General features: G+C 36.0%; 1 protein-coding gene across 2 annotated transcripts; it reads left to right on the plus strand.

Annotated features, from left to right (window-relative positions):
* The first annotated feature begins 1,043 nt into the window (after positions 1–1,043).
* On the plus strand, positions 1,044–24,692 carry LOC127634095 (ubiquitin-protein ligase E3B-like). Of its 2 annotated transcripts, XM_052113507.1 has the most exons (27): positions 1,044–1,112; positions 1,703–1,869; positions 2,076–2,250; positions 7,617–7,734; positions 7,828–7,887; positions 7,977–8,081; positions 8,262–8,358; positions 8,456–8,541; positions 8,683–8,765; positions 8,875–8,980; positions 11,381–11,501; positions 12,363–12,540; positions 12,643–12,812; positions 13,068–13,235; positions 15,327–15,498; positions 15,636–15,754; positions 15,907–16,021; positions 16,161–16,260; positions 17,049–17,168; positions 17,317–17,493; positions 17,592–17,840; positions 20,989–21,054; positions 21,151–21,209; positions 21,579–21,761; positions 22,079–22,190; positions 22,276–22,368; positions 22,465–24,692. In XM_052113507.1, exons 3-27 carry the CDS (start codon positions 2,090–2,092, stop codon positions 22,654–22,656), a joined length of 3,210 nt encoding a protein of 1,069 aa, XP_051969467.1. In that variant the 5' UTR covers positions 1,044–1,112; positions 1,703–1,869; positions 2,076–2,089; the 3' UTR covers positions 22,657–24,692. The 2 variants fall into 2 exon arrangements, with proteins under 2 accessions (XP_051969467.1, XP_051969471.1); XM_052113511.1 differs by lacking the exon at positions 1,703–1,869.
* Positions 24,693–24,854: the final 162 nt, after the last annotated feature.

Raw genomic sequence — 24,854 nt, forward strand, 5'->3', positions numbered from 1 at the left:
GTAAATGTATTTATTCAGTTATTTATTTATTTATTTATTTATAGTATAAAAAGGTATGCATGTTTGTGAAAAAAAATATTAATCTGAATCATACGCAAAGATTACATTTCAAAGAACTCAACGCTAGATTTAAAAAAATATTTGTTTCTCCTTGGACAACCTATTTGTCAATAATCCTTAAATTATTTGAAACAATCTATTACGTTTTTTACTGTACAGTCACTAAAAAAAACAATAAAGGAAATTGTTTTTTATTACTCATTTAGAAATTGAAAATTGTTTATTTTATCCCATGGCAATGTAAACATTTTTTCATTGTTTAAGTATCAGTGTTGGGTGTAATGCATTACTAAGTAATTAATTACTGTAATTAAATGAATTTTTAATTGAGAATCAAGTAAAGTAAGGGATTACGTTTAATTTTTCAGTAATCTCATTACAGTTACTTCTGATGTAATTGTGTTAAATACTGTATAGACTATAGAACAATTCTATATAAAACAATAGTGAATTTAAAATCGAAATTTAATGTTAAAATATGAGTTTTCTCATTTAATGCAGCCCCCTTAAATTATTTGGCCAGTTTGTTGAATACTTTATTTGATTTTATATGATTTATTTGAAAGAATTAAAAGAACTATTTCATGTCTATCCTTGTATTTTTCATCGGGTCGAGGTTGATACGGGTTTAAGAATGTAATTAGTAATAAGTAATGCAATTACTTTTCAGACAGAGTAATTAGTAGTTAGTAATTAGTTACTTTTTTTAGAGTAATTTACCCAACACTGTTAAGTATGTGCTTTACTGATACAAGACACACAGATGCAGGTGGACTGAATTGTCTCACAAATAATTCCGCTTTGTCAAAAATACCAGCTCCCTACTTTCCTCACCAAAGTTAATAAAACAAATAGACAATAAGATAATATTTAATCAAATGCTTTATTAATAAAATAATACGTCACTTACCTTTCTTGTGTAAAAGCAGATTGTCGCAGCAGAAATGTTCCGTCGGAGGGATTATGAGGTTACACCGGTTATGGATTAGAGCTGCGGTGTCTGAGGCGATCCATTGTTTACGTTAGTTTTTAAGTTTTTCTCAAACGCTCAAGTAAGTCAAACCTGTCAAAACGCTAAATATTCTCTCTATTCTTCATATGTAACCCGTTTATCCCGTGACAGATTTCCCGAGCGTTGCCAGTTCGCTGAATGTTGCAGATATGTTATTTGTTGCTAGCAGGTTAGCTTGTGTGATTGTTGTTGTCTCTGTGGTGTCATTTATTTAATTAGTACTGCGTAGAAGTTTTGTTTTAAACTTCTCCTAATATAAACCTGACTTTTACTGATAATGTTGTCTGTGTAGTGTGTCTTATCTATTGGTACAATCACAATGTCTCCCGAATGGAGAGTTATTGATTAGGATTGAACCCTGTGTTTTGGTCTGATTCCGCTGTCAGTTACGAAGAGATCTTTCTTTACAGATGAAACCATAACATCTCTTATAGATTCAAATGTCTTGATTCACTTTAATTAAGCAGAATATGTAATTTTAGAGTATTTGCTTATGTAGATAAAAAGACACTGCTTAATTTATGTTGTTTTAAAGTTGTAATATCAATATTCTATAAAAACAAACAAGTGTCTTAGTGGTACCTACAGTTTTCTTTAATACTTAGAAAATTTAATTTCTATTTTTCATAGAGAGATATAGTTCATTAGACCTGAGGGAATTCCTCTTCTCAAAGAGGTTCTGTTCTGCAGCGTCCAATGGACCTCCAGGACAAATGGTCAACGTATGTGAATATACGATAGCATTTATGTGACCTGTGGAAACAGAGGCATCTCCAGTCGCCACATTAGGGTTTTAGGTAATAGTCTTTTTGTTATAACTTAAGATTTGAATTACTTGATTGTACTTTTGTGTGTGTGTGCCAGATTTGCAGTGATAATGTGTATTAATTTATTTCTGTTTTGCATACCTGACTTTGCAGTTGGTTTGCTTTAGTTTTATGTGTGTTGCCTTGTTTAGAAGTAATTTGTTCCTGGCCATAACACTGTAATGTTTCCCCCACAGTCTGGAGTGGAAACATGTTCACCGCTACCCAAACCTCCAAATCCCAGTTCCTGGATAAGGCCAGGCTGGCACGGGAGGAAAGGAAAGGCTATAAGGATAAAGAGAGAGCAGCCACCCAAATCCAGGCTCTGATCAGAAAATTCCTCTGTCGTTGCAAGCTGCAAAGAGAAATCAGGTTAGGGCTAAACCATTCTTTGCTATGGTATAGACAGTTGTGTCAGCATGAGAAATGTGCCTAAAAGACCACAGGTCTTTGCTGACTGTGTTGGCTGAAGAAATAAAATGGGGGCTGAAACAACAACTAGAAAAATGTTATGTTTTGTGTGTAGTTTTTTTTTCTATTTAATTTTGTGAAAATACTTCAACTTAATGAGTTAGTTCCCCAAAAATGAAAATTCTCTCATAATTTACTAACTCTCATGCCATCCCAGATGTTTATGACTTTCATCTTCTGAACACAAATTAAGATTTTTAGTATTTCTCAGCTCTGTAGATCCATACAATGCAAGTGAATGGGTGCCAAAATTTTGAAGCTCCAAAATCCAACATAAAGGGCAACATAAAAGTACTCCAGACAACTGTGGTGGTTAAATCTATATCTTCTGAAATTATATGATGAGGTTTAATATACAGTGTGTATATTTAAATGGGAGGATACGTTAGCATTCCCCTTTTGTCTCATAAATGTTCACACCCCTTTCCTAATTTATACAAATATAAGAGATAAAATATTTTTTTTTTTTAGTACTGCTCTTCAGAATCTACATTACAGATAATTACATAAAGTATAGTATGCATATAGCGTGTTGTCGTCTTGAGCATCAATTAATGTTTGCACCTTTTGTAATAGTTGTGTGCAAGTTCCTCAATTGTCCTAAGTGTAAGAAGCTTGATACATAAATTTTTTTAAAATATTGCCTTAGTCTTTCTTTACTGTTTCCGGATGGCTCAGACAGAGACTGTAAGAGTGCAAATTTAATTAAATCCCAAAGGCAGTTTATTGTGCTTGGGGTTGCAAAGGGCAGAAACTTTCCATGGGAAGTTAAACTGGGGATTTTTGGAAATATTGGAAACCACTTCGGGCACTTGGCTATATGATGCTGCATCTTTGTGGCATTCTTAAAATAGGTCTTTGCACAGTATGGGCAAATGTACACAGCCTTTTCTTCTATATTGGCTGAGGTGAAATGTATCCACACATCAAATGGTGCATGCAGGCTTGTTCTGTAGAATAAGATAAGAAAAAAAGCTTGTAAAAAACACACTAATGCAATGCCATACACAGATATATAAATAGATAGCTAAACAATTGGAATATTCTGGAATGGTAAAATATTGTACAATTGATGCTGGACAAATGAATAGAAATAGGCTAGATGAATAGATAAACACTCCTCAATCAGCATGCTAAATCAAATAACCTACGTTCTTGTATGATAACAGAAAACTTGCTAGCAGAAAATACAGAATCACAGTGGAGCTAGCTAGCACCATGATAGCTAGCCTCTTAAATTGTTAATAAAACAGTGTTAGCTAGCTTACATTTAGCATATCTGATTTCCTAGCTAGCTAGCTACTGTATAAACACATTGATTTAGTATTTGCTTGTTAAACTTAAATACCATAGATCAAATATATTTACCCTAGTAATATCATAAAATCTTACTTGACTGGATGTAATCCTTGGGCTCAAATGCAGTAGTGTGGCTTCAATAGTCCTGTTGTAATAAATAGCCTGCAGTAACTAGTTTTCTGTGTGCATATGATTGAGGAATGCACAGGGTAGAAATTCAACTGAATTTGCATTAATTCTAGTTATTTTAACCAAGATTATGCTGCAAGATGTTTGTTTTTCAACTACATTTAAGTTCCCTGTTATAGGCTAACCTGCAAATGTGCAAATTTCCCGTTTATTCCCATTAATTCCCATGGAAAGTTTCAAACTTTGAAAATTCCCAGAATTTTGCAACCCTAATTGTGCTACTTCAATCCCAATAAATAATTACCATAAGAAAAAAAAGTGGTACATAATATGGGACTTCTAATTATAAAGAAGCCAGAAATGCACATGGGACTTTTGTCAGTGTCACTTTTCTTTATAGAGCACAGTTAAATCAACATCTGTTGACCAATGTGCTGTACATAATATCGCTAAATATAATAAAACACAGTAAAATAATACAGAATATATTAAAAAAACAAAAAAAACAACAAAACAACAGAGGCCATCATTCGTTAAAAGCTATAGCTAAAAAAAGATACGTTTTAAACTTTGATTTAAACTTGTTTACAGTTGTGGCTGTTCTAATAAAAACAGGCAAGCTAATCCAGAGTTTATGTGCAGCTACAGCAAATGCACGGTCACCTCTTAAGTTTCAGTCTAGTCCTTGGAAATGTTAATATCCTCTGGTTTAAGGATTTCAAAAATTTCCCAGAGTGATACTCGGACAAGAGATCAGAGAGAGAGAGAGGATGGTGCTAGACCATTTAAGGATTTATATATGAGGAGAAGAACTTTAAAATCAATTCTGTAATGAACTGGCAGCCAGTGTAGCTGGACTAAAATAGGGTGATATGTTCACATTTTCTGAACCCAGTCAGAAGCCTAGCAGCTGCATTCTGTACTGTTTGCAACAGAGATGATTGACTGATTCACATACACTCACCTAAAGGATTATTAGGAACACCATACTAATACTGTGTTTGACCCCCTTTCGCCTTCAGAACTGCCTTAATTCTACATGGCATTGATTCAACAAGGTGCTGAAAGCATTCTTTAGAAATGTTGGCCCATATTGATAGGATAGCATCTTGCAGTTGATGGAGATTTGTGGGATGCACATCCAGGGCACGAAGCTCCCGTTCCACCACATCCCAAAGATGCTCTATTGGGTTGAGATCTGGTGACTGTGGGGGCCATTTTAGTACAGTGAACTCATTGTCATGTTCAAGAAACCAATTTGAAATGATTCGAGCTTTGTGACATGGTGCATTATCCTGCTGGAAGTAGCCATCAGAGGATGGATACATGGTGGCCATAGAGGGATGGACATGGTCAGAAACAATGCTCAGGTAGGCCGTGGCATTTAAACGATGCCCAATTGGCACTTAGGGGCCTAAAGTGTGCCAAGAAAACATCCCCCACACCATTACACCACCACCACCAGCCTGCACAGTGGTAACAAGGCATGATGGATCCATGTTCTCATTCTGTTTATGTCAAATTCTGACTCTACCATCTGAATGTCTCAACAGAAATTGAGACTCATCAGACCAGGCAACATTTTTCCAGTCTTCAACTGTCCAATTTTGGTGAGCTCTTGCAAATTGTAGCCTCTTTTTCCTATTTGTAGTGGAGATGAGTGGTACCGGTGGGGTCTTCTGCTGTTGTAGCCCATCCGCCTCAAGGTTGTGCGTGTTGTGGATTCACAAATGCTTTGCTGCATACCTCGGTTGTAACGAGTGGTTATTTCAGGCAAAGTTGCTCTTCTATCAGCTTGAATCAGTCGGCCCATTCTCCTCTGACCTCTAGCATCAACAAGGCATTTTCAGCCCACAGGACTGCCGCGATACTGGATGTTTTTCCCTTTTCACACCATTCTTTGTAAACCCTAGAAATGGTTGTAGCGTGAAAATCCCAGTAACTGAGCAGATTGTGAAATATTCAGACCGGCCCGTCTGGCACCAACAACCATGCCACGCTCAAAATTGCTTAAATCACCTTTCTTTCCCATTCTGACATTCAGTGTGGAGTTCAGGAGATTGTCTTGACCAGGACCACACCCCTAAATGCATTGAAGCAACTGCCATGTGATTGGTTGATTAGATAATTGCATTAATGAGATATTGAACAGGTGTTCCTAATAATCCTTTAGGCGAGTGTATAAAGTGAATTGCAATAGTCAAGTCTTGAATTAATACATGCATGAATCGACTTTTCAAAATTCTTAAAAGAAAGAAAAGTCTTCACCTTGGCCAAAGCTTGTAAATGAAAAAAGCTAGATTTGACCACCGAATTGGCTTGTTTGTCAAACTTAACAGCACTGTCAATGCGCACACCCACATTTTCATGCATGATTTAACATGGGGAGACAGAGAGCCAAAATTTATATTAGATGTTCTAAGGGCTTCGTATGGCCCAAACACAATGAGTCTTGCTTTCAAAAATTTTTAAAGACATCCAAGCCTTTAAATCAGAGAGACAGGCCAGGAGAGAGTCTAAACAATTATTGTTGTGTTTCAAGGGCAGATAGATTTGGGTGTCATCTGCATAACAATGAAAGGAGAATTAAAAATGTTACCTAAGAGAAGCACATAAAGGGAGAATATAATAGGAGAAAGAACAGAGCCTTTGGGAACACCACAGGTATATGGGGCAGAATCAGAGGAAAATTCACAAATATTGACTGCAAAGCTTCTGTTCTTAAAATAAGATTGAAACCAATTCAGAGCCTTTCCTTGGATACCTACACATTTCTCTAAACGAGAGAGAAGAACACCATGGTCAGCTTTGTCGAATGCAGCACTTAGATCTGACAGCATATGCACAGCAGAAATACCAATAGTTAGCAATACTTAATTTAAAACTTTTACAAGTGCTGTCTCGGTAGAATGGTATTTTCTAAAACCTGACTGAAAGACTTTGAAGATCTTATTTTCTTCTAGGAAACTATGTTGTTGGTGATAAACAGTTTTCTCTAGAATTTTAGAAATAAAAGAGAGCTTGGAAACCGATCTAAAATTAGATAAAACAGTAGGGTCTAGATTTGGCCTTTTAAGAAGGGGTTGAACAGAAGCATGTTTTAAATAATTGGGTACAGTTCCCATTTCAAGGTACTTATTAATATTATTTAAAAGACTGCAACCATTTTAGTCGCAGTCTGGAACCCTGCCACACCTATCATATCATGCCTGAGCACACGGATTTAACCACTGGAATCATGTGGATTACTTTCATGCTCCCTTTATGTGAATTTTGGAGTTTAAAAATGTTGGCACCCATTCGCTTGCATTGTATGGACCTGCAGAGCTGAAATATTCTTAAAAAAAATTGTTCTGCAGAAGGAAGAAATTCACACATCTGGGATGCCAGGAGGGTGAGTACATGATGAGAGAATCTTAATTTTTGGTGAATTATCCCTTTAATGTCCCATCAAAAGTAAGTAATTTGTAGGTTGACATCCCACAAGGTGTAAACATTACTGCCTCTGTGATGCTTTCAAAACATTGTTCTGTTTTTTTAAGCAACCCGACATTCTGGCTTCACTGACATGACTCAAACTTGTTTGTAAACAATCATACAATTATTTTTGCAATTATTTGGTGCCATTAGTGGCACAGAAATCACACCTTTAATTTAAAATGTTATAGTAATTGAAAAAAGTTTGCTTGGTATTTCTTTTTCATTAATGTAATTTTTTTGCCTTGGGTTTTAATAGGCTATTTGTCATCATCCATTTTGTGGCATTCGTAATTATTGATTGAGAGTTTATTCAATCGTGCAAATGGGCATATATTAACATTATTAACTCTCTGTTTTAGGAAAGAGGTTGATGACTTTTTTGCAGTAAGTGATGCAGGTTCAACAAAAGGAAATGCATTATCCATCTTCAAAATTGCAAGGAAGTTGTTATTCATATTTTGCAAGGAAGATAAGTTGGTGAGCATCACATGTTATATTAAGAACAACAACAGTATTTGCACTCATTGTGAAATTTGTTTATTTTAATGAAGCTGTTTTTTTTGTACACAGAGGTTTGAGAAGCTGTGTAGAATCATACTAAGTAGCATGGAAGTTGAGAATGAGCCTAAAGTAAGTCTTTAACCAAGCAGTGTTTGACATCTTATAGTTTCATTTGTTATATTAATTCTATGATGTTGTTGTGACTTTTGCTTTTCTAGGTTTGGTATGTTTCTCTGGCTCTTTCAAAAGACCTCACCATCCCCTGGCTCAAACAGATCAAAGACGTGCTCTGGGTCTCCTGTGAATTCCTGAAAAAACTTAAGGTGTTTCCTTGTAATAATATTAGTGCTTATGATCTGTTAAAACATCCATTTGTTTAGTTTTTTAAATCATTAAAGTTCTGTACTGGCATATCTCTTCAATTGAGTCTGTCAGGTATCTGTGCACATTGGTTAGGCCGTGCTCCTTGATGAATGCTTACTTCCTGTTTTCCATGTCTGCAGCCCGACATACTGCAAGATAATAAATTGGTGACTCTGTACTTGACAATGCTGATAAATTTCACAGACACATCGACATGGAAAATTGTCAGAGGCAAAGGTTTGTCACATGTAATTAGTGCCAGTGAGATAATATACAGCCTAAAATAGATACTGTAAAACCCTAGTTGAATTTCCTGTGTTTTATATTTTTTAAGGTGAGGCTCTCAAGCCTGCTTTAAGCAGGATTTGTGAGAACATCATGGGACATCTCAATCAGAAGGGCTTCTACTCTGTACTTCAGGTACTGCTCATTAAATCAGAATCTTGTCACTAACTGTCAGCAGTTAATTTGAATGACTTTTAATATGTTTGAACTAATCTAACCCGATCTTAGAGCTTGAACATCAAACATTTTCTATAACCCTGTCTTTGCTGTTTGCAGATTCTTCTTACCAACGGATTGGCAAGATCCAGACCCTCCCTTTCCAAAGGAACCCTCACCGCTATTTTTACACTGTCACTTAGGTCAGTTGCTGTGGGAACCATGTTTACCCTCTAAGACATCTTGTGTGATTACATCAGTAGCTCACTTCTGTGAATTAACTGATTAAATTTTGGTCCTGGTGTGTTGCAGGCCTGTTATTGCTGCACATTTCTCAGACAACCTGCTGAGGTCTTTTCTTCTCCACATCATGTCTGTTCCAGCATTCATCTCTCACCTCAACACACTTACTCCAGATGTAAGAAAACCCTCCCACATTTTTAAAAGTATAGCAAAACCGCACAGTGCACACACATCTTAAAGTCAACATGAAATCAAACTTTACCCTATTTACTTTTTTAATACATGTTCCTGTGCCCTCATGTATAAAACGTGCCATAGATTTCATCCTAAAAGTGTTTGTGTGAGCACATATGTTCAGATTAATAAAACCAAACATGTGCCAGAACCTGCACCAAATTTAATTTATAAATCCCAGTTAGCAAAAATTGTGCATACATGCAAATGCTTTATTCCCACCTGTCTCCTCCACAAAATAACCATAAATGTGGCTTACAATGCCTGTTTTTACTATGCATAACTTTATATGCAGATTAGGTTAAGATAATATATACACACTGAAGCCTACATGTTGCATGTGAATGGATGCTGCTGCTAAAAATATCAGTTCTTAATCTTTTTGTTTTATTGTAAAAATACCTAAACATCCATTTAAATAATATAAATGTACCCAAGAAGCACAATTATACATTATATTAATTAGGGATGCTCCGATACCTGTATTGGTATTGGCTCCAATACAGAAGCTTTTAGATGGATCGGGTATCGGTCCGACGAGCCCTATTCAAATCCAATACTATGTGTTAGTCATGTTCGTTACTGTCAAGCACAATTGAATTAGTTCATATGACTCGTGCATTTTATTCAAAGCCACTTAAAGATGTGTGATTAGCTCTGTGAATCACAAAAGGCTGTTTAATAAATAAATAAAATACACGCGTAGCTCCAGTGCGTCAGTGAACGGTGTTGCTCTGTTGACACAAACTCACGCACAGGTTGGTGATGCACTATTTTTAGCCTTCACGCTGTGCACAGTATTTGAGCGCTACTCGTGAACAGCATCTCAGATGTAGATACTCAATCGTTCGATTCACTTATAATTGGAATTTAGAATGGCACTGGAGGTGCATTTTACCAGAATATGAATAAGAAACAAATTAAACTACTGTGAACTTGCCTACAAAAAGACACATACAGGACTTCCTGGAGAGTTCAAAATGTCAAAATAAAAGCGTGAGGGTTTAAAAGTTAAAGGTGCATGATTGAGATGTATTACTCTTATAATATATTATTATTATTATCATTTGTTTACAAATGATAATAATATTTAAGTTGAATTGGTTCCAAAAAATAACTGCTTGAATGAAAAGTTAGCTGATACTTTACAACTAAATTGTACAAAAAAGAGATCTTAATCCTTTAAAGTCCAGATGCATTTAAAAAAAAAAAAAGAAAAAAGGCAAAAATAAAACACTGGTTTCTTTTCTACTGAAGACATGAAGACTGGAATTACTTTTAATTTTGCTGCTACATTATCCAGTATACTAGTTAATAATAATGTTTTTCTTAATAAACTATACATTTATATTGAAATAATGTGTAGTTAGAGGTTTGTGATTCTTTACATATTAAAGAGTATTCTCAATTAGTTCCACACAAAAACGTAAAGCTATTCTAAACTGATTATGCAAAAAAACTAAACCGGTATCGGATCGGGATTGCTATCAGCCGATACTGAGATTTCCGATATCGGAATCAGATCGGAAGAGAAAAAGTGGTATCGGTGCATCCCTAATATTAATACTTGTTTACAGAGAATAAATGGTAACACTTTATTTTTACAGTTTTGTTTTACATTTACCTAATATATAATTACAACAACTACAGTAATTGCTAGGTACTAACCCTAAACCTAACCTTAACCCATATTAAGGACATGTAGTTACCTAACATTACTCAGTACATTCTTGGTTTAAGTACACATAATGTAAAATTAAGTGCAACCAAATGTATCTTATATTAAGTTATTCTCACACCATTGGGAAATAATTTTTTGATTATTATTTACTTATGTATTAAGCAGTTCTTTTATTGTATTATTCAGATTGTGTTAAATGTTTTTAGGATGTTTTATAAGTCCTTAAATATTTGTTTTTCACTTCTGGAATATTTAGATGTTATTTCCTGGAAGAAGAATATACATGGTCAGAAATATATTTTTACAGTGTAAAACACTGTGACATCATTAGATCGAAGCCTTTTTTTTAATAAATAAAACGTGCAATATGTAAACAGCTGGTCTTATATTGCATGATGCAGATAAAATGTAATACAGCCTCTTTTTCAAAAATATTCATAACTTTTTTTTTTCTTGCAATATTTTGTTTCATTCGAGTATATAAAAAAACCTTATGGAAGAAAATTGGGTTTTGAAAGCTTTTTTACTTAATTAGTTTACTGGACATGCAGCGAAAGTCCACCAGCACAAACATCCCAATTTATAATCAACAATACTCTTACTGCTGTCATCTAATTTCTGAGAAAGGGATTTCACCTATCTGAGTTTGTGCTTGTGCAGTGTATGGCCACTATCCAGTCTCATGACCTCTTTCGCAAGTTCATCTTATTTCTGAGCCGGGAGGAGCAGTGTTTGGATATCTGTGTCTGTCTGGAGGGAAGCCACACTCTCTGCTTACTGGGTGAGCACGTGAGCTTTTTGCACAAAAACTTCAAAGTAAAAGTAAAACCAAGGCTATATTAAAATTGGAAAACAATGGTGGAGGTCTTAAGAATAATATCTTGGCATATATTTGAACTGTTGGACTGTATTCATACTTTGTTTGGTTGTGATTTCTAGATGAGGGGCTTTCAAACTTTACAAAAAAATAAATAAAATTAAATATGTAGAAAAACGTTACGGAATTTTAAATTTTATAATGGTTTAATTCTGCTTTCTATAGACTGTTTGGAAATAATGAGATTGATCACAGTACAGTATGAGATGTACACAAAAACAGAAGAAATCATGATGGGGCCAAATACTTTTTAACAGCACTGTGTGTATATATGTATATATGTACGTGTATGTATTTATGCATGCTCAAAGTGTTAAGAAGTTATTCATGAATTACAAAATGGTTTTAGATAAACCATCAAGACAAAATTTACCCACTAATCCAAAAGTTGTATGCAGATTCTGAATGCAGTAGGAGGGTTCATTTATCCATTTCTCTCCAGGTTTATACAAAAGATTAATTTATATAAATTAGACTGTAATCTTAATACAAAATAAATATTTGAATCTTGTCTTTTGGCTTAAGTATTATGAAAATAGAATTATTTCATTTATTAAAATGTTATCTATAGTATTATAATTACTATTATTCTTACAACGTAAAATTGGGTCTTTATGCATGGAACTATATAGTTGCCTATATATTTTGTAAGCGGGGTCCCTCGCAATGGTATCATCATATTATGGGTGTCCTTGGCATTGAAATGCTGGAAAACCCCTGTACTAGATCATGTATTTCATAATCTATCTTTTGTTTTGTTTCCAGGAAATCTTATTCAGCTGGGTTACTTTAATGTAAAAGTCCTAGAGCAGGAAGCCAGTCACTTTGTCAAGGATTTGACAGATATGTTGTCATACTGTCAGAGATATGTTTATCAGAAGAAATCCAACCTCACACACTGGCACCCAGTGTTGGGCTGGTTCTCGCAGACTGTTGATTATGGGTATGTTTATCTAATGTTGACAAAATACAGCAGCTGGGAACTCCTAGATTTGCATCTTGTGGTATTTATTTTCTCTCTCTCTCTCTCCCGCTTTCTCTTCAGGCTTAATGAGTCTATGCCGTTGGTAACGAAGCAGTTACAGTGTCTGTGGGGAGTGCCTGTGATCTGCACTCTCTTCTGTGACGTTCTCAGCAAAAAGCTGGAGACTCAAGATCCCACCCCAATGCTGTCACCTCAGCCATCCACGCTACAGAATAACCTGCCTGTAAAAAGTGAGAATTTCACATTTTTCACTCTTACAATCCTTTAAGTGCAAAATGATTCCTATTATTGGGCCATAAAACAGTTTGGTATATGCTTACACTTGGACCATACTTAGCAGGGCGGCCTTTGTGGTTAACCTCCTGGACTAAAAAAAAAATTAAATTCTGGAGTCATCCACTCACCCTCATGTCATTATTAAAGCGACATGAGGGGGAGTAAATGAATACAGAATTTAGATTTTCGGATTAACTCTGTATGATTAGATCTCTTCAAGCGGGCATTCCAGAAGTCTGCTTCTGTACGGAACATCCTGAAACCGATCGGTGGAAAGCGGGTTGACTCGGCTGAGGTGCAGAAGGTGTGCAGTATTTGTGTGCTGTATCAGACGGCCCTGACAACACTCACACAGATCCGCCTCCAGATCCTCACAGGTACATACTTTTTATATGAAATCAATATTGATTGATTTTCACACATCTATCATGGTATCCACGGGTCATTAAAATGGGCTGTAAGGTTGTGGGGCCTTGGGCTGTAAGGTTGAATGAAAACCTTTCTCGCCTTGCAGATAACAGAGAATAGAGTGGGCGTGTGGTTTTTACATATAGGTTCAGTGTACATATGCGCTGATCCCATGAGTTCTGCTCCAGAACTCGAGATATTCCCCATTCTTTTTCTCCATTGTCATTTCAACATTAACAGATTGGGCGATTGCATGAGAAGACACATTTCACTAAGTTGTATTGTATCTTTCTACATACTGTCAGAGGTTCATTTATGTTTTTTTCATGCATTAGTCAGTGGTGGTTGTAGAGGGGGGGCAGCATCTCCCCCCGTCAGATTACGGAAACCCCCTCAGACAATATAACACTCGTACCCTGCCCTGCCCCCCGTGTGAAAAATCCTGGCACCGCCCCTTCTATAATTGGAGAGAGAGCACACCGTTTGTGTCGGCCAGCTACTGTAATCTGTCACATGCACCATTAAAGAGTATAAATACAAAATGTATTGTTTGATTATTGAGAAGTCACATAATTTAAAAGCTTAAACTAAAATAGTGTTCCTCCAAAGAAATTCCAACTGACTTAAATGATGGAGCATGACACAATTTGTGCATCTGTAGCTGTAACCGGCGCTGTCCTGTGCTTTCACTCTGCATTGGTGTGTGTGGAAATAATGAGACTAGATGCCGATGACATCATTTGTAAAAATAGAAGTCCCACATTGAATTAACAAATTTTGAAGTTAATGCAAACATTAGTGTAAAAAGTTAGTACAATATTTTAGGATATCACACGATATGGTGAAATTAACTTTATTCAAAAGCGGTTTATACAAAAATAGAAATAATGAGTATTAATATCTGCTTTATAGATAATGGTAAAACAGTACATATTAAATGCAGTCTGTATGCAATTTGGAACAAAAGACAGCTATGTTTGTGATTTATCTGGAGACTATATCTGGTGGAAGCAGATTCCCTCATTCTTAGACCGCAGGGAGCAAGAGATGACCAGAGTCAATACCAAGTGATTATACAAATCTTAAAACATAACACCGTATCACAGAAAAGGAGATGACCATGTTTAACCAGATTTCAAATGAGGAACAATGTAAATCATTAAATATTCACTGCCGTTTCCACCAAAATAAAGGCTCCAAGTCTGCCAAAATAAAAGCTCAGAGTGAAGGTGAAGTAAATACTACAGAAATATATTATTATTATTATTATTATATAAAACAAATCTAATCATCAAAATTATAATAATTACATTTTTTATTATAGTAATAAACTTGAAAGGAACCCACAATGATAATAATTTTAATAATATAATAAAATGATTTTCAAATGGGTTCCAAAAATTGAGTGAAATTGTACTGTAAATTTTGCACATATTGTTAATTCACAAAAATATTTTAGTAGAAATATACAGTATGCTGGTAAATACTGCTTTTTATTATGCCAACTGAATTGCTGTATTTGTACAAATAAATAAATGGCAACTAATTGGCATTTAATGCTAATTACTACTAATTGAATTACTACTGTAGATGTACTATGAATGCTCATTTAAGCAGGTGAAGACCTTTTTTCTCTAAATATATTGTATTTTAGTTGATATGTGGCCTAGCGGTTTGCAGATATAATCTGACACTTTGAAAATTCAGTTTATGTTCCAGTTTCTCCCTGTTCTCTCAATCATTCCAGTCCTCCATCTATTGTGCTTATCAACACATGTGGCGAAAAGGACAAAACCAGTGTTAAAGGGTTAGTTCACCCAAAAATGAAAATTGAAGTTCTGATCACCATTCACTTGCATTGTATGAACCTACACTGAAATATTCTTTTAAAATATATTATTTATCTTAATTTGTGTCCTGCAGAAGAAAGTCATACACATCTAGGATGGCATGAGGGCGAGTAAATGATAAGAGAGTTTTCATTTTTGGGTGAACTATCCCTTTTAAGTATTGAATAACCTAAAATAATTTAAGATTTCATAATAAAACTCTGTTTCCAGGTCTGACGTATCTTGATGAGCTGCTCCCTAAACTCTGGGCATTTATCTGTGAGCTTGGCCCTCAGGGTGGGCTCAGACTCTTCCTGGAGTGTCTCAATAATGACACTGAGGAATCCAAACAGCTTTTGGCCATGCTCATGCTCTTCTGTGACTGCTCAAGACATCTCATCACGTAAGTGTTCAAGTCATGGTTTAACGCCAACCTCCTTACTAATGCCAACAAGTAATTTTGAGCTAATACTGTACATGTACACTTGCACCTGTATATAAATATGTGTGTGTTTTTTTAAATTTTTTTATTGCTAACAGGATTCTGGATGACATAGAGGTCTATGAGGAACAGATTTCTTTTAAAATCGAAGAGCTTGTCACCATTTCCTCGTTCCTCAACACATTTGTATACAAGATGATCTGGGATGGTATTTTAGGTGAGCAAACTTTTGATAGTCCCTACCCAATGAAAGCTTAAACATTTAAAAGAGAGACTCTGGATCAGTCATTTATAACAGTTATTTATCAGCAGTCTTCTGTAGCAGTGCTCTTTTTTTTTTTTTTTTTTTATGTGATCATTAACTTGCAGAGAATGCCAAAGGGGAGAAATTGGATCTGTTCCACAGTGTTCATGGCTGGCTGATGGTTCTGTATGAGCGTGACTGTCGTAGGAGATTCACTCCTGAAGATCACTGGCTCCGCAAGTGTGTCACCCTCAGATATTACTGAGAAAAACATTCAAAATGAATCACTGTTTTTGCTTTAGTGTCTCGGTTAAAGTCTTCATAAAAAAGCAAATGTGAAATTTATTAAAAAAAAATGTTTTGTCTGTGTCTCATACAGAGATCTGAAGCCCAGTCTGTTGTTTCAAGAGCTGGAGAAAGGCAAGAGGAGAGCACAGCTGCTACTACAGTACATTCCTCATGTCATCCCACACAAAAATGTGAGTTAAACTCAAATCCAGACATTAATTAAATAAAGGGATAGTTCACCAAAATTTAAATTCTCTCATAATTTACTCATCACTTTCTTTCTTCTGCTGAACACAAACGCAGATTTTTAGAAGAATATATCAGCTCTGTAGATCCATACAATGCAAGTGAATATTGACCAATGTATGAAGCTCCAAAATCACAAAGGCAGCATAAAAGTAATCATAAGACTCTAGTGGTTTAATACAATATATGTCTTCTGAAGATAAATGATCACCTTGGGTGAGAAACAGATTCATATTTAAATCCTTTTTTTTACTATAAATCTCCAGTTTAACTTTCACTTTAAGAATATGAAAGTGAAAATATATTGGAAAAAAGACTTAAATATTGATCTGTTTCTCAAACACACCTATCATACTGCTTCTGAAGATATAAATTAAATGACTGGAGTCATATGGATTACTTTTATGCTGCCTTTATGTGATTTTTGGAGCTTTAAAAGTCTTGTCACCATTCACTTACATTTTATGGACCTACAGAACAGAGATATTTCTCTAAAAATGTTTATGTTCAGCAGAAGAAAGTCATACGCATCTGGGATGGCATGAGGGTGAGTAAATGATGAGAGAATTGTTATTTTTGGGTAAACTATCCCTGTAACCCAGGCTCTACAGTAGTGTAGCTTAACTAACGTGCTCAAAAGATTTAGTCGCCATTTTCTTTTACTGTATCAGAGTCATGAATCGATCTGTCTTTATTGATTTAAATGGAGTGTGATTCCTTTCTCTTGACACAGAGGGTGCTGCTGTTCCGGAACATTGTGACAAAAGAGAAAGAGACTTTAGGATTGGTGGAGACAAGCTCTGCTTCTCCCCATGTAACTCACATAACTATTCGTCGTTCACGGATGTTGGAGGTAATAGCTGCTTCATAATTTCCAAAACTGTCCCAGTAAATACTCAGCATGATAGTAATGACTGCGCACAATGGATAAAGCCACCTGTGATGGTAATTGCAATGACATATGTACCTTGATGAATGTCTCTGTTCCTTACTTCCTTTAGGATGGTTATGATCAACTGCGACGTCTGCCTGTCAACTCCATTAAGGGGGTGATTCGAGTGAAGTTTGTGAATGATTTGGGAGTGGATGAGGCTGGAATTGACCAGGATGGTGTATTTAAAGAGTTCTTAGAGGAGATCATCAAGAAGGTTTTTAACCCAGCCCTCAACCTCTTTAAGGTATACACTGTTTTCTCATACTCAAAAGGGTCACACAGTAGTTATAAAGCATTTAATGCTGGGAATTCAAATTCGTCTATTTCTTCTTTCTGTTTCAGACCACTAGTGGGAATGAGAGATTATACCCTTCCCAAACCTCAAGCATCCATGAGAATCACCTTCAGCTCTTTGAGTTTGTTGGAAAGATTCTTGGAAAGGCCATGTATGAGGGCATTGTGGTGGATGTGCCGTTCGCCTCCTTTTTTCTCAGTCAGGTCCTGGGTCATCATCATAGCACTTTTTACAGCTCAATAGACGAGCTGCCTTCTCTCGACGCGGAGTTCTACAAGAACCTCACCTCCATCAAGGTCAGTGCCAATGTAAATTTAATACCACAATTATTAACTTAATAATAGATCTGAACTAGGGCTGGGGATATGACGATGTTATTGGATATCGATGATAAAGTTGCCGATTGCGACACTCAATTGACAGACTATGATCGACAAAATTGGGAAATGGTTAAACCATTGATCTAAGGAAGTCAGCAAATATATCAAACAGTAGCCCAGGGAGTGAAACTACCATCTGCCACCCACCAAATGTGACAAGGCTGAATCCAGTTCACAAGCTCCTCATCCAAGTGTATTTCATGCAATGATGCGTAATTTTGCTCATTTATCCGCAACAGGTGAACGACCTGTAAGACGTCTCGACTGGGAGTGATGCATGACAAGAAATTCTGTTAGTCACAAAGACATGTGCTTGAAGAAACACTTCAATAGAAAAGCTATCAAAACTTGTGTCTGATTCGCTGTTTGTTCAGAGGCGTGCAGCATGAGCCTGTTTTGTGGAACACACGCATGCAGGCAGGCATGCAAGCCTGTCTCATGGAACAATCCATGAGTTTTTTTTCTCTCTCTCTCTCTTCTTCATTATTCTGAAACGTGTTTGCAAGGATATTGTCTTTGAGAATGCTGCAAATCATCTCAGGAGGTGCTGTGAGTTTAGTTCGCTTTATTTCCATGGTCCAGGTTGCGGTTAATGCAACTCCGCAGGTTCAGTAATATATTTCTTTGTATTAAAGAAACGAAGACGAAAGTGATTCAATCATGAAATAATACAACACATGTTCACCTTGAACCTAAATTTGAGTTCTATTTTCTTATCTTTGGTGAGGTGGTTAGCCTGTTGATATGCACCCCCTTTTTGAGCACAAACCATGAAAATGACGTACCTGAACTTTTATGGTTGTATTGACTGAACCCTTTGGATTATGGACACAGTTGTAGTATCTTTTGAAAGAAGCAGCTTTGGGCTTTATTTGGGCAGAATTAATATATGTTGTTATTTTAAGTTAGAGAAGCTGAAGTTTATAGTAATGGAAATATTTTGTGCTGAACATGTTTTTATAATCTATAAAAAACAATATAAATGTGCCAAGACAACCCAGAAATACAATGTTCTCAAAGCCACAAGTCTAAAGAAGTTACATTTCAAATTTGAAGATGATCTAACAAAAAATAGGTTCCTGCAAGCTTTTTTCTCTGAAAATCGCTGCCGGTGTACGGAGTAACATTAAGGCTCCGCCTTTCAAGATGACACAAAATCTGACTGCACTGCTTGGCTATTATAAATAAAACTATGCCACATTTTAAAAATAGACTTTGGAGACAGGCTTGTTTTGTATATGAGACTCTAATATATAAGATAATTTACAATTTTACAACATGAATGCTGCTTAGATTACAAAGTTTGTTGAAGAACGATGACGAAGGGTAATTCTTTCAGGTGAGAGCTCATGTAAACAATGGAGACTATATCAATATTTCTCAGATTTATCACTTTTATGGACAAAAAGTGCTTTTGGATGTTTTTCAATGAACGCTTGTCATGGACTATTGACCCAAGTGTGGTGAACTGGATTCATCTGGCGATCGCGTTTTCATAACAAAGGTAATAAGTACCGTTTTGATATTGCATGTTTTCATTTTTACTCCTGACACAAATAACTAAATTGCTGTTTCTGGAGCATTGCTATCGTGAAACCGAGATCAGATATCAATGTTGAACACTTAGACCTTTGAAAAGATGTATAATTTGTTAACATTCAATACATTTATAGACTGTAAATTGTATATTAAAAGTAAGCAGAGTGACGTCACCACCGCGTGCAGGGAATTGAGTATCAAGAGGTTAAATAAGATTTTTTTTATCACTTCATTATTTTAGTGCTTTTTTCATTTAGTTTGAAGAGTAATTTGAATTTAGAAATGTCTTTATGTTTTTCGCGTTTCAATAACTTAATTACATTTTTAAAGCAAAATCAATAAAGCAAAAATATTCACAGACCCTCAACAGTGGGTTGACGATATAATCGTATATCGCGATATTTGTTTAGGGCTATTATGGATAATAGCCCTAATCTGATGGTTGTTTAGCCCAGACCATGCATACATTTTTGATTTTATCTTGAGTTCTCCAATGATACATGGGTATTTTAAATTATATTATATCTTCATGTTTTATGCTTGTTAAAGCGTGCATTTGTAGACCTGAGCATAAAAAGATCTACAATACCTGCTGAATTTTCAAAAGCTAATGTCTTTCAATAATTGGCTTTCAATAATTTGGCTGATAGGGCCCTGTTACAGCCAGTGTTCCTGTCTAAACTTGTTTGTTATAGTCTTTAGTTAATACACTCAGTAGTTGTGATGTTTTTTTCTCCTCTTACTGGCATTGGCTGGTGCCTCCCTGCCTGTGATAAGCAATGATTTATACTCAATGAAGTTATGTGGAAAACTACACAGTAAAAGTTAGTTTTCACATTAGTAAATGTTCTAAAATTATGTTCCAATAAACTTGAATAATTAATAATTAGCGGAAGGCAAGCATCAGTATTACTATCGCTCAAATGTTAGAGATTTGGTGTAAAAACAAATAAAGAAAAAATATTAGGCACATAACTTGTCCCGCACCATTTGTACTACAGACATGAATGATACCAGAGCCCTTCTACTAATGGAGGCTAAAAGGTTAGCAACAAAATCATAACGTGGTTGTCCGATATTCTATGGGTGGTACACTGGTGTGGAGACCAGAGGTTGTTTTCTTTTATTGGATGTCTATGAAGGAGATTCATCAGTGTGCTGAATAAAATGCTTTTGTGAGGTAACTGCTCATTACTTAATGGACTGACCATCTGTCTGATAATCCTTAATATGTTTTACACTAAACAATCCTTTTGTAATTAACTATGTGTGGAGTTTACTACGATAAAATTGATTCGGCCTCTCCCCATTCATTTGCATGGTTTCCGCAAACCATGACTAACTGTCGTAACATGCTAGTTGACTGTTACGCTCTCTCCAACAGTAAAATCGTGGAGGTTATCTCAGTTTAAAAAATCTCTAATGATTCCTCAAATACTATGCCATATTTAGAAGTGGTTTAATATATTATATTTCTTGGTGAAAATTTGGTATTATCCATAACTGTGTGTTGGTGATGTTTCAGCGTTACGATGGGGACGTCAGTGACCTTGGTCTGACATTATCATACGATGAGGATGTGATGGGGCAGGTAATTGTCATTGCATCACCTTTACCCAATTTTGTTTGTCTTATGACACAGGTTTTCCTAACTTTCTCATATGCATGCTTCTCTCTCTCTTCACAGTTAGTCTGTCATGAGCTAATTCCTGGTGGAAAGACCATGTCTGTCACTAATGAAAACAAGTGAGTCCATTTTCCTCTAATCGTGTGTAAACCAAATTTTCATGCCAATGTCAAGTCCTGTTTCCATTTCATAAAGGACAAAGAAATGTAATGATGAAAGAACACATTGGTAGAGGAAGCAGAGTGTTAAAAACTAAAGAGGAATTAGAACACACTGGCAAATCTATGAGGACTGCTTCCTTTAACCTTTAAAATCGATTGTTTACTCACAATTATATTCACAGACGTAAGCAAGCCTAAAGAATTGGATAGAACAGAAGACTGTAATTCAATAACTTTTTTTTTATTATTAATCCTCAGGATCAAAAAATGTCCTGGTTTTTTGTTGGCTGTTATTCCAGTTAATTCTGTCTTCTCCACCCCCTCCAGGATCAGCTATATCCACTTGATGGCCCACTTCCGCATGCACACCCAGATCAAGGAGCAGACCGCCGCCTTCATCAGGGGCTTCCGCAGCATCATCAACCCAGAGTGGCTACACGTGTTTTCCACTCCTGAGGTTCAGAGACTTGTCTCTGGAGACAACGCTGAGATAGACCTTGATGATCTCAAGTGAGCCTGCGCTTGACTCTGGCCTGAATAGTTTCAGTTTGTTAGATTGAAATTTTAGGTTCAGAATTTACAAAGACCCTTAATTGTTTCCCAATGGGAATTTGTGATGTCTGTATATGAATTTAATTTAGTGGATTTAAATGAGCCATGTTAATAACACAGATATTGCATTCAATGAAATGGTATGAATGTATTATTCTATTATATGATGCTGCCTGTAGATCTGTAAATCATAATATGGCTGTTATGAAACTGTCATAAGAACTATCATGGAAAGGTTATTGATACTGATGCATTTGATTTCCTGTGTCTTCCAGGAAGCACACTGTGTACTATGGAGGCTTCCATAGCAGCCACAGAGTCATTCTTTGGCTATGGGACATCCTCTCCAGTGATTTCTCCCCTGAGGAGAGAGCCATGTTCCTGAAGGTAATACTCATCAAATCTGAACATCTGCAACATTTGTTGATGTTTATAAATCGATAATAAACATTGTGATCTGTGCTTAACACAGTTTGTCACCAGCTGCTCAAGACCTCCTCTGCTCGGTTTTGCCTACCTCAAACCCCCTTTCTCCATTCGTTGCGTGGAAGTGTCAGATGATCAGGTTAGACATCAGCTTTCATTATTGGAAGCTCCAAACTGTGTTCTTCAAAGATCTCTTTGCTTCATCTTACTTGTTTGTACTTGACTCTTTCTGTAGGACACAGGTGACACTTTAGGTAGTGTGCTGCGTGGCTTTTTCACCATTCGTAAGAAGGAGCCAGGCGGTCGTCTCCCAACGTCCTCTACTTGCTTCAACTTACTCAAGCTGCCCAACTACAGCAAGAAGAGCATCTTAAGAGACAAACTCCGCTACGCAATCAGCATGAATACGGGCTTTGAGCTTTCATAACCCATAATTTACCCTTGTGTGTTGGTTTATTCCACACAAACTGTTACATTCATGCATGAGTGGTGGTAGCAGTTGAGGTATCGATATACACAAAGATCGAAGACTCAGTCGTACAGTAGAAGGAACAACAACTGAAGTTCAGAGATTTAGATTCTTGCTCCATAGGAATTGGGACTTTCAGTAAAGGCACTTAACCCCAAGTTGCTCAAGGAAGACTGTGCCGTCAAAAAGTATACTCTGTCTTGTCCACTAAATGGCAAGCAAATCAAGTAACTCACTTGCTAATAGTGGAAATGAGCTGAGCATATCCAGTCACACTGAGGATACCAACAGAAGAAGTATATTAGAGTATACTGACATTTACTTGCAAAGAACATTTAGACATAGTCACATCTTAGTCTCTGAAGTCTTAGTCTTGTTGAACTTTTTGAACCACTTGAAAATCCCTGTATTAAGTGTCATAGTAAAACATGTTCTTCTTAGCATTTGAAGCCAAAAGAGCTCCAAACGCCTTATACAATCCGTTTTAAACCAGCTAAATGTAATGCCATCATGTCATGCTGCTCCTAACCCCTTTATCAAAGAAACCTCTCACATGGAGACTGAGTAACCCAACACCATGTTTGAATCCGAAAAGGCTCCAAACGTACTTCTGTTTTTTGGTGTCCACTCATTAAAGAAGACTCATAAACCTCCTCTACAGTGGACCCAGCAGTGGATGTACGTTGTAAGATCTGCAGAAACATTGCATTGTCTCTCAGGTCTGCTTGTCTCACTCCCCCGCGAAGGGAACAGGAAAGCAATACTAATGCAACGCAAGCCATGCAACTCAAGACACAAAAGGAGTCTATGCCTGTTTGAACGGCAAATGCTTTCAAACCCATAGTGTATATTGCTAAACTTCTGCTAGACTTGAGACTTGAGGATAGAAGGTTCCAAGCACTGTTCATCGTCTTCAGCTTCTATGAACTTTCTCCTTTCCTCATCTTAAACACTACATCCTCTCGCAACAGACCACATTATCAGACTGTTATGTTGTTATGAAAGCAGGGCTGCCCAATGACATGGTGATATTTTCTGCTCATTAAGTCATTTTAATTTCAGTATTCAGTTCAAGAACAAAAGTAAAGCAATTTTAATGTAATCCCTTAATGCTGACTTCATGAAATACTAATATAGGTGCTTGAAGCATGTATTTATTTCTTAAATTCTTTGCCATATCTTGGTCTTTTTTTATTATTATTATTGAAGAATTGAAGGGTAAAATAGTAGTGGGACACAGAATAAATCACTGAAACAGTTTAACTCCAACTTTTAAGCAATCACAAAGTTGAGCTCCTCATCAACTACCAGTCTCCCAGTAACTCTCTGCCCATCATTTAGCTGTGCACTAATGGAATTCAGCCATGAAGATGACTAGCTCTCAAACCAGCTCTTATGGGAACTTTTTCTTATGAGTGACTGATGGAATGACTACTTTGGAAGTTCTGTTTAAGTGTTATTCCAAGTGGACAAAAAAAGTCAAATAAAAAATAGGATATCTCCCTTTGCATGATGTCACTGGATGATTCGAACCTGTGGTCCTGTTATTGAATTGGAGTTAAAGAATCAGAATGCAACTTTTGCTCATCTTTGTCATTTCCTTTCTCCATGTGTCTCTCAGCAAAGATTAGTCTTTCTTTTTTTTTTTTTTTTTTAAATCAGGTTGATTCTAACAAAACCTGTCAAAAAAAATATCCGGGTCATATTTCACCCCATTCTGTATAAAGAAAATTAAGCTTATTATAGTTAAGATTTTTTGCATGGCAATTTTTTTTTTTTTCATGACAATTAAGCACATTGCCTCACAAATACTCAATTACTGTAATGTGAATTTTTTTTTTTTTTAAATCTCATTAATGTTGTCAAAAAAAAAATCATACATTATTCTAATTGTGAAGAAAAACTCTAAATGATCAAGGTAGTATCTCTATTATTTTAAAAGGTAAGTGGTTTAGACAGGATGATTTTCAGTACTGAGAATGTTTTTTTTTTTTTTTTTTACCCCTCACAGTACACTTATGAGAATAAAAACCTTTCATGTTAAAGTAATGGTAATTGTAGCATTACTTTTTTTTTTTTTGGTGAAATATGACCTGGACATTTCTTCAGTGAGAAAGAACCATTTGGCATGTTTCCAGGTCTCTTAAAGGGACAGT

Source organism: Xyrauchen texanus, chromosome 4 (genome assembly GCF_025860055.1).
Source record: "Xyrauchen texanus isolate HMW12.3.18 chromosome 4, RBS_HiC_50CHRs, whole genome shotgun sequence".
Classification (NCBI taxonomy): domain Eukaryota; kingdom Metazoa; phylum Chordata; class Actinopteri; order Cypriniformes; family Catostomidae; genus Xyrauchen; species Xyrauchen texanus.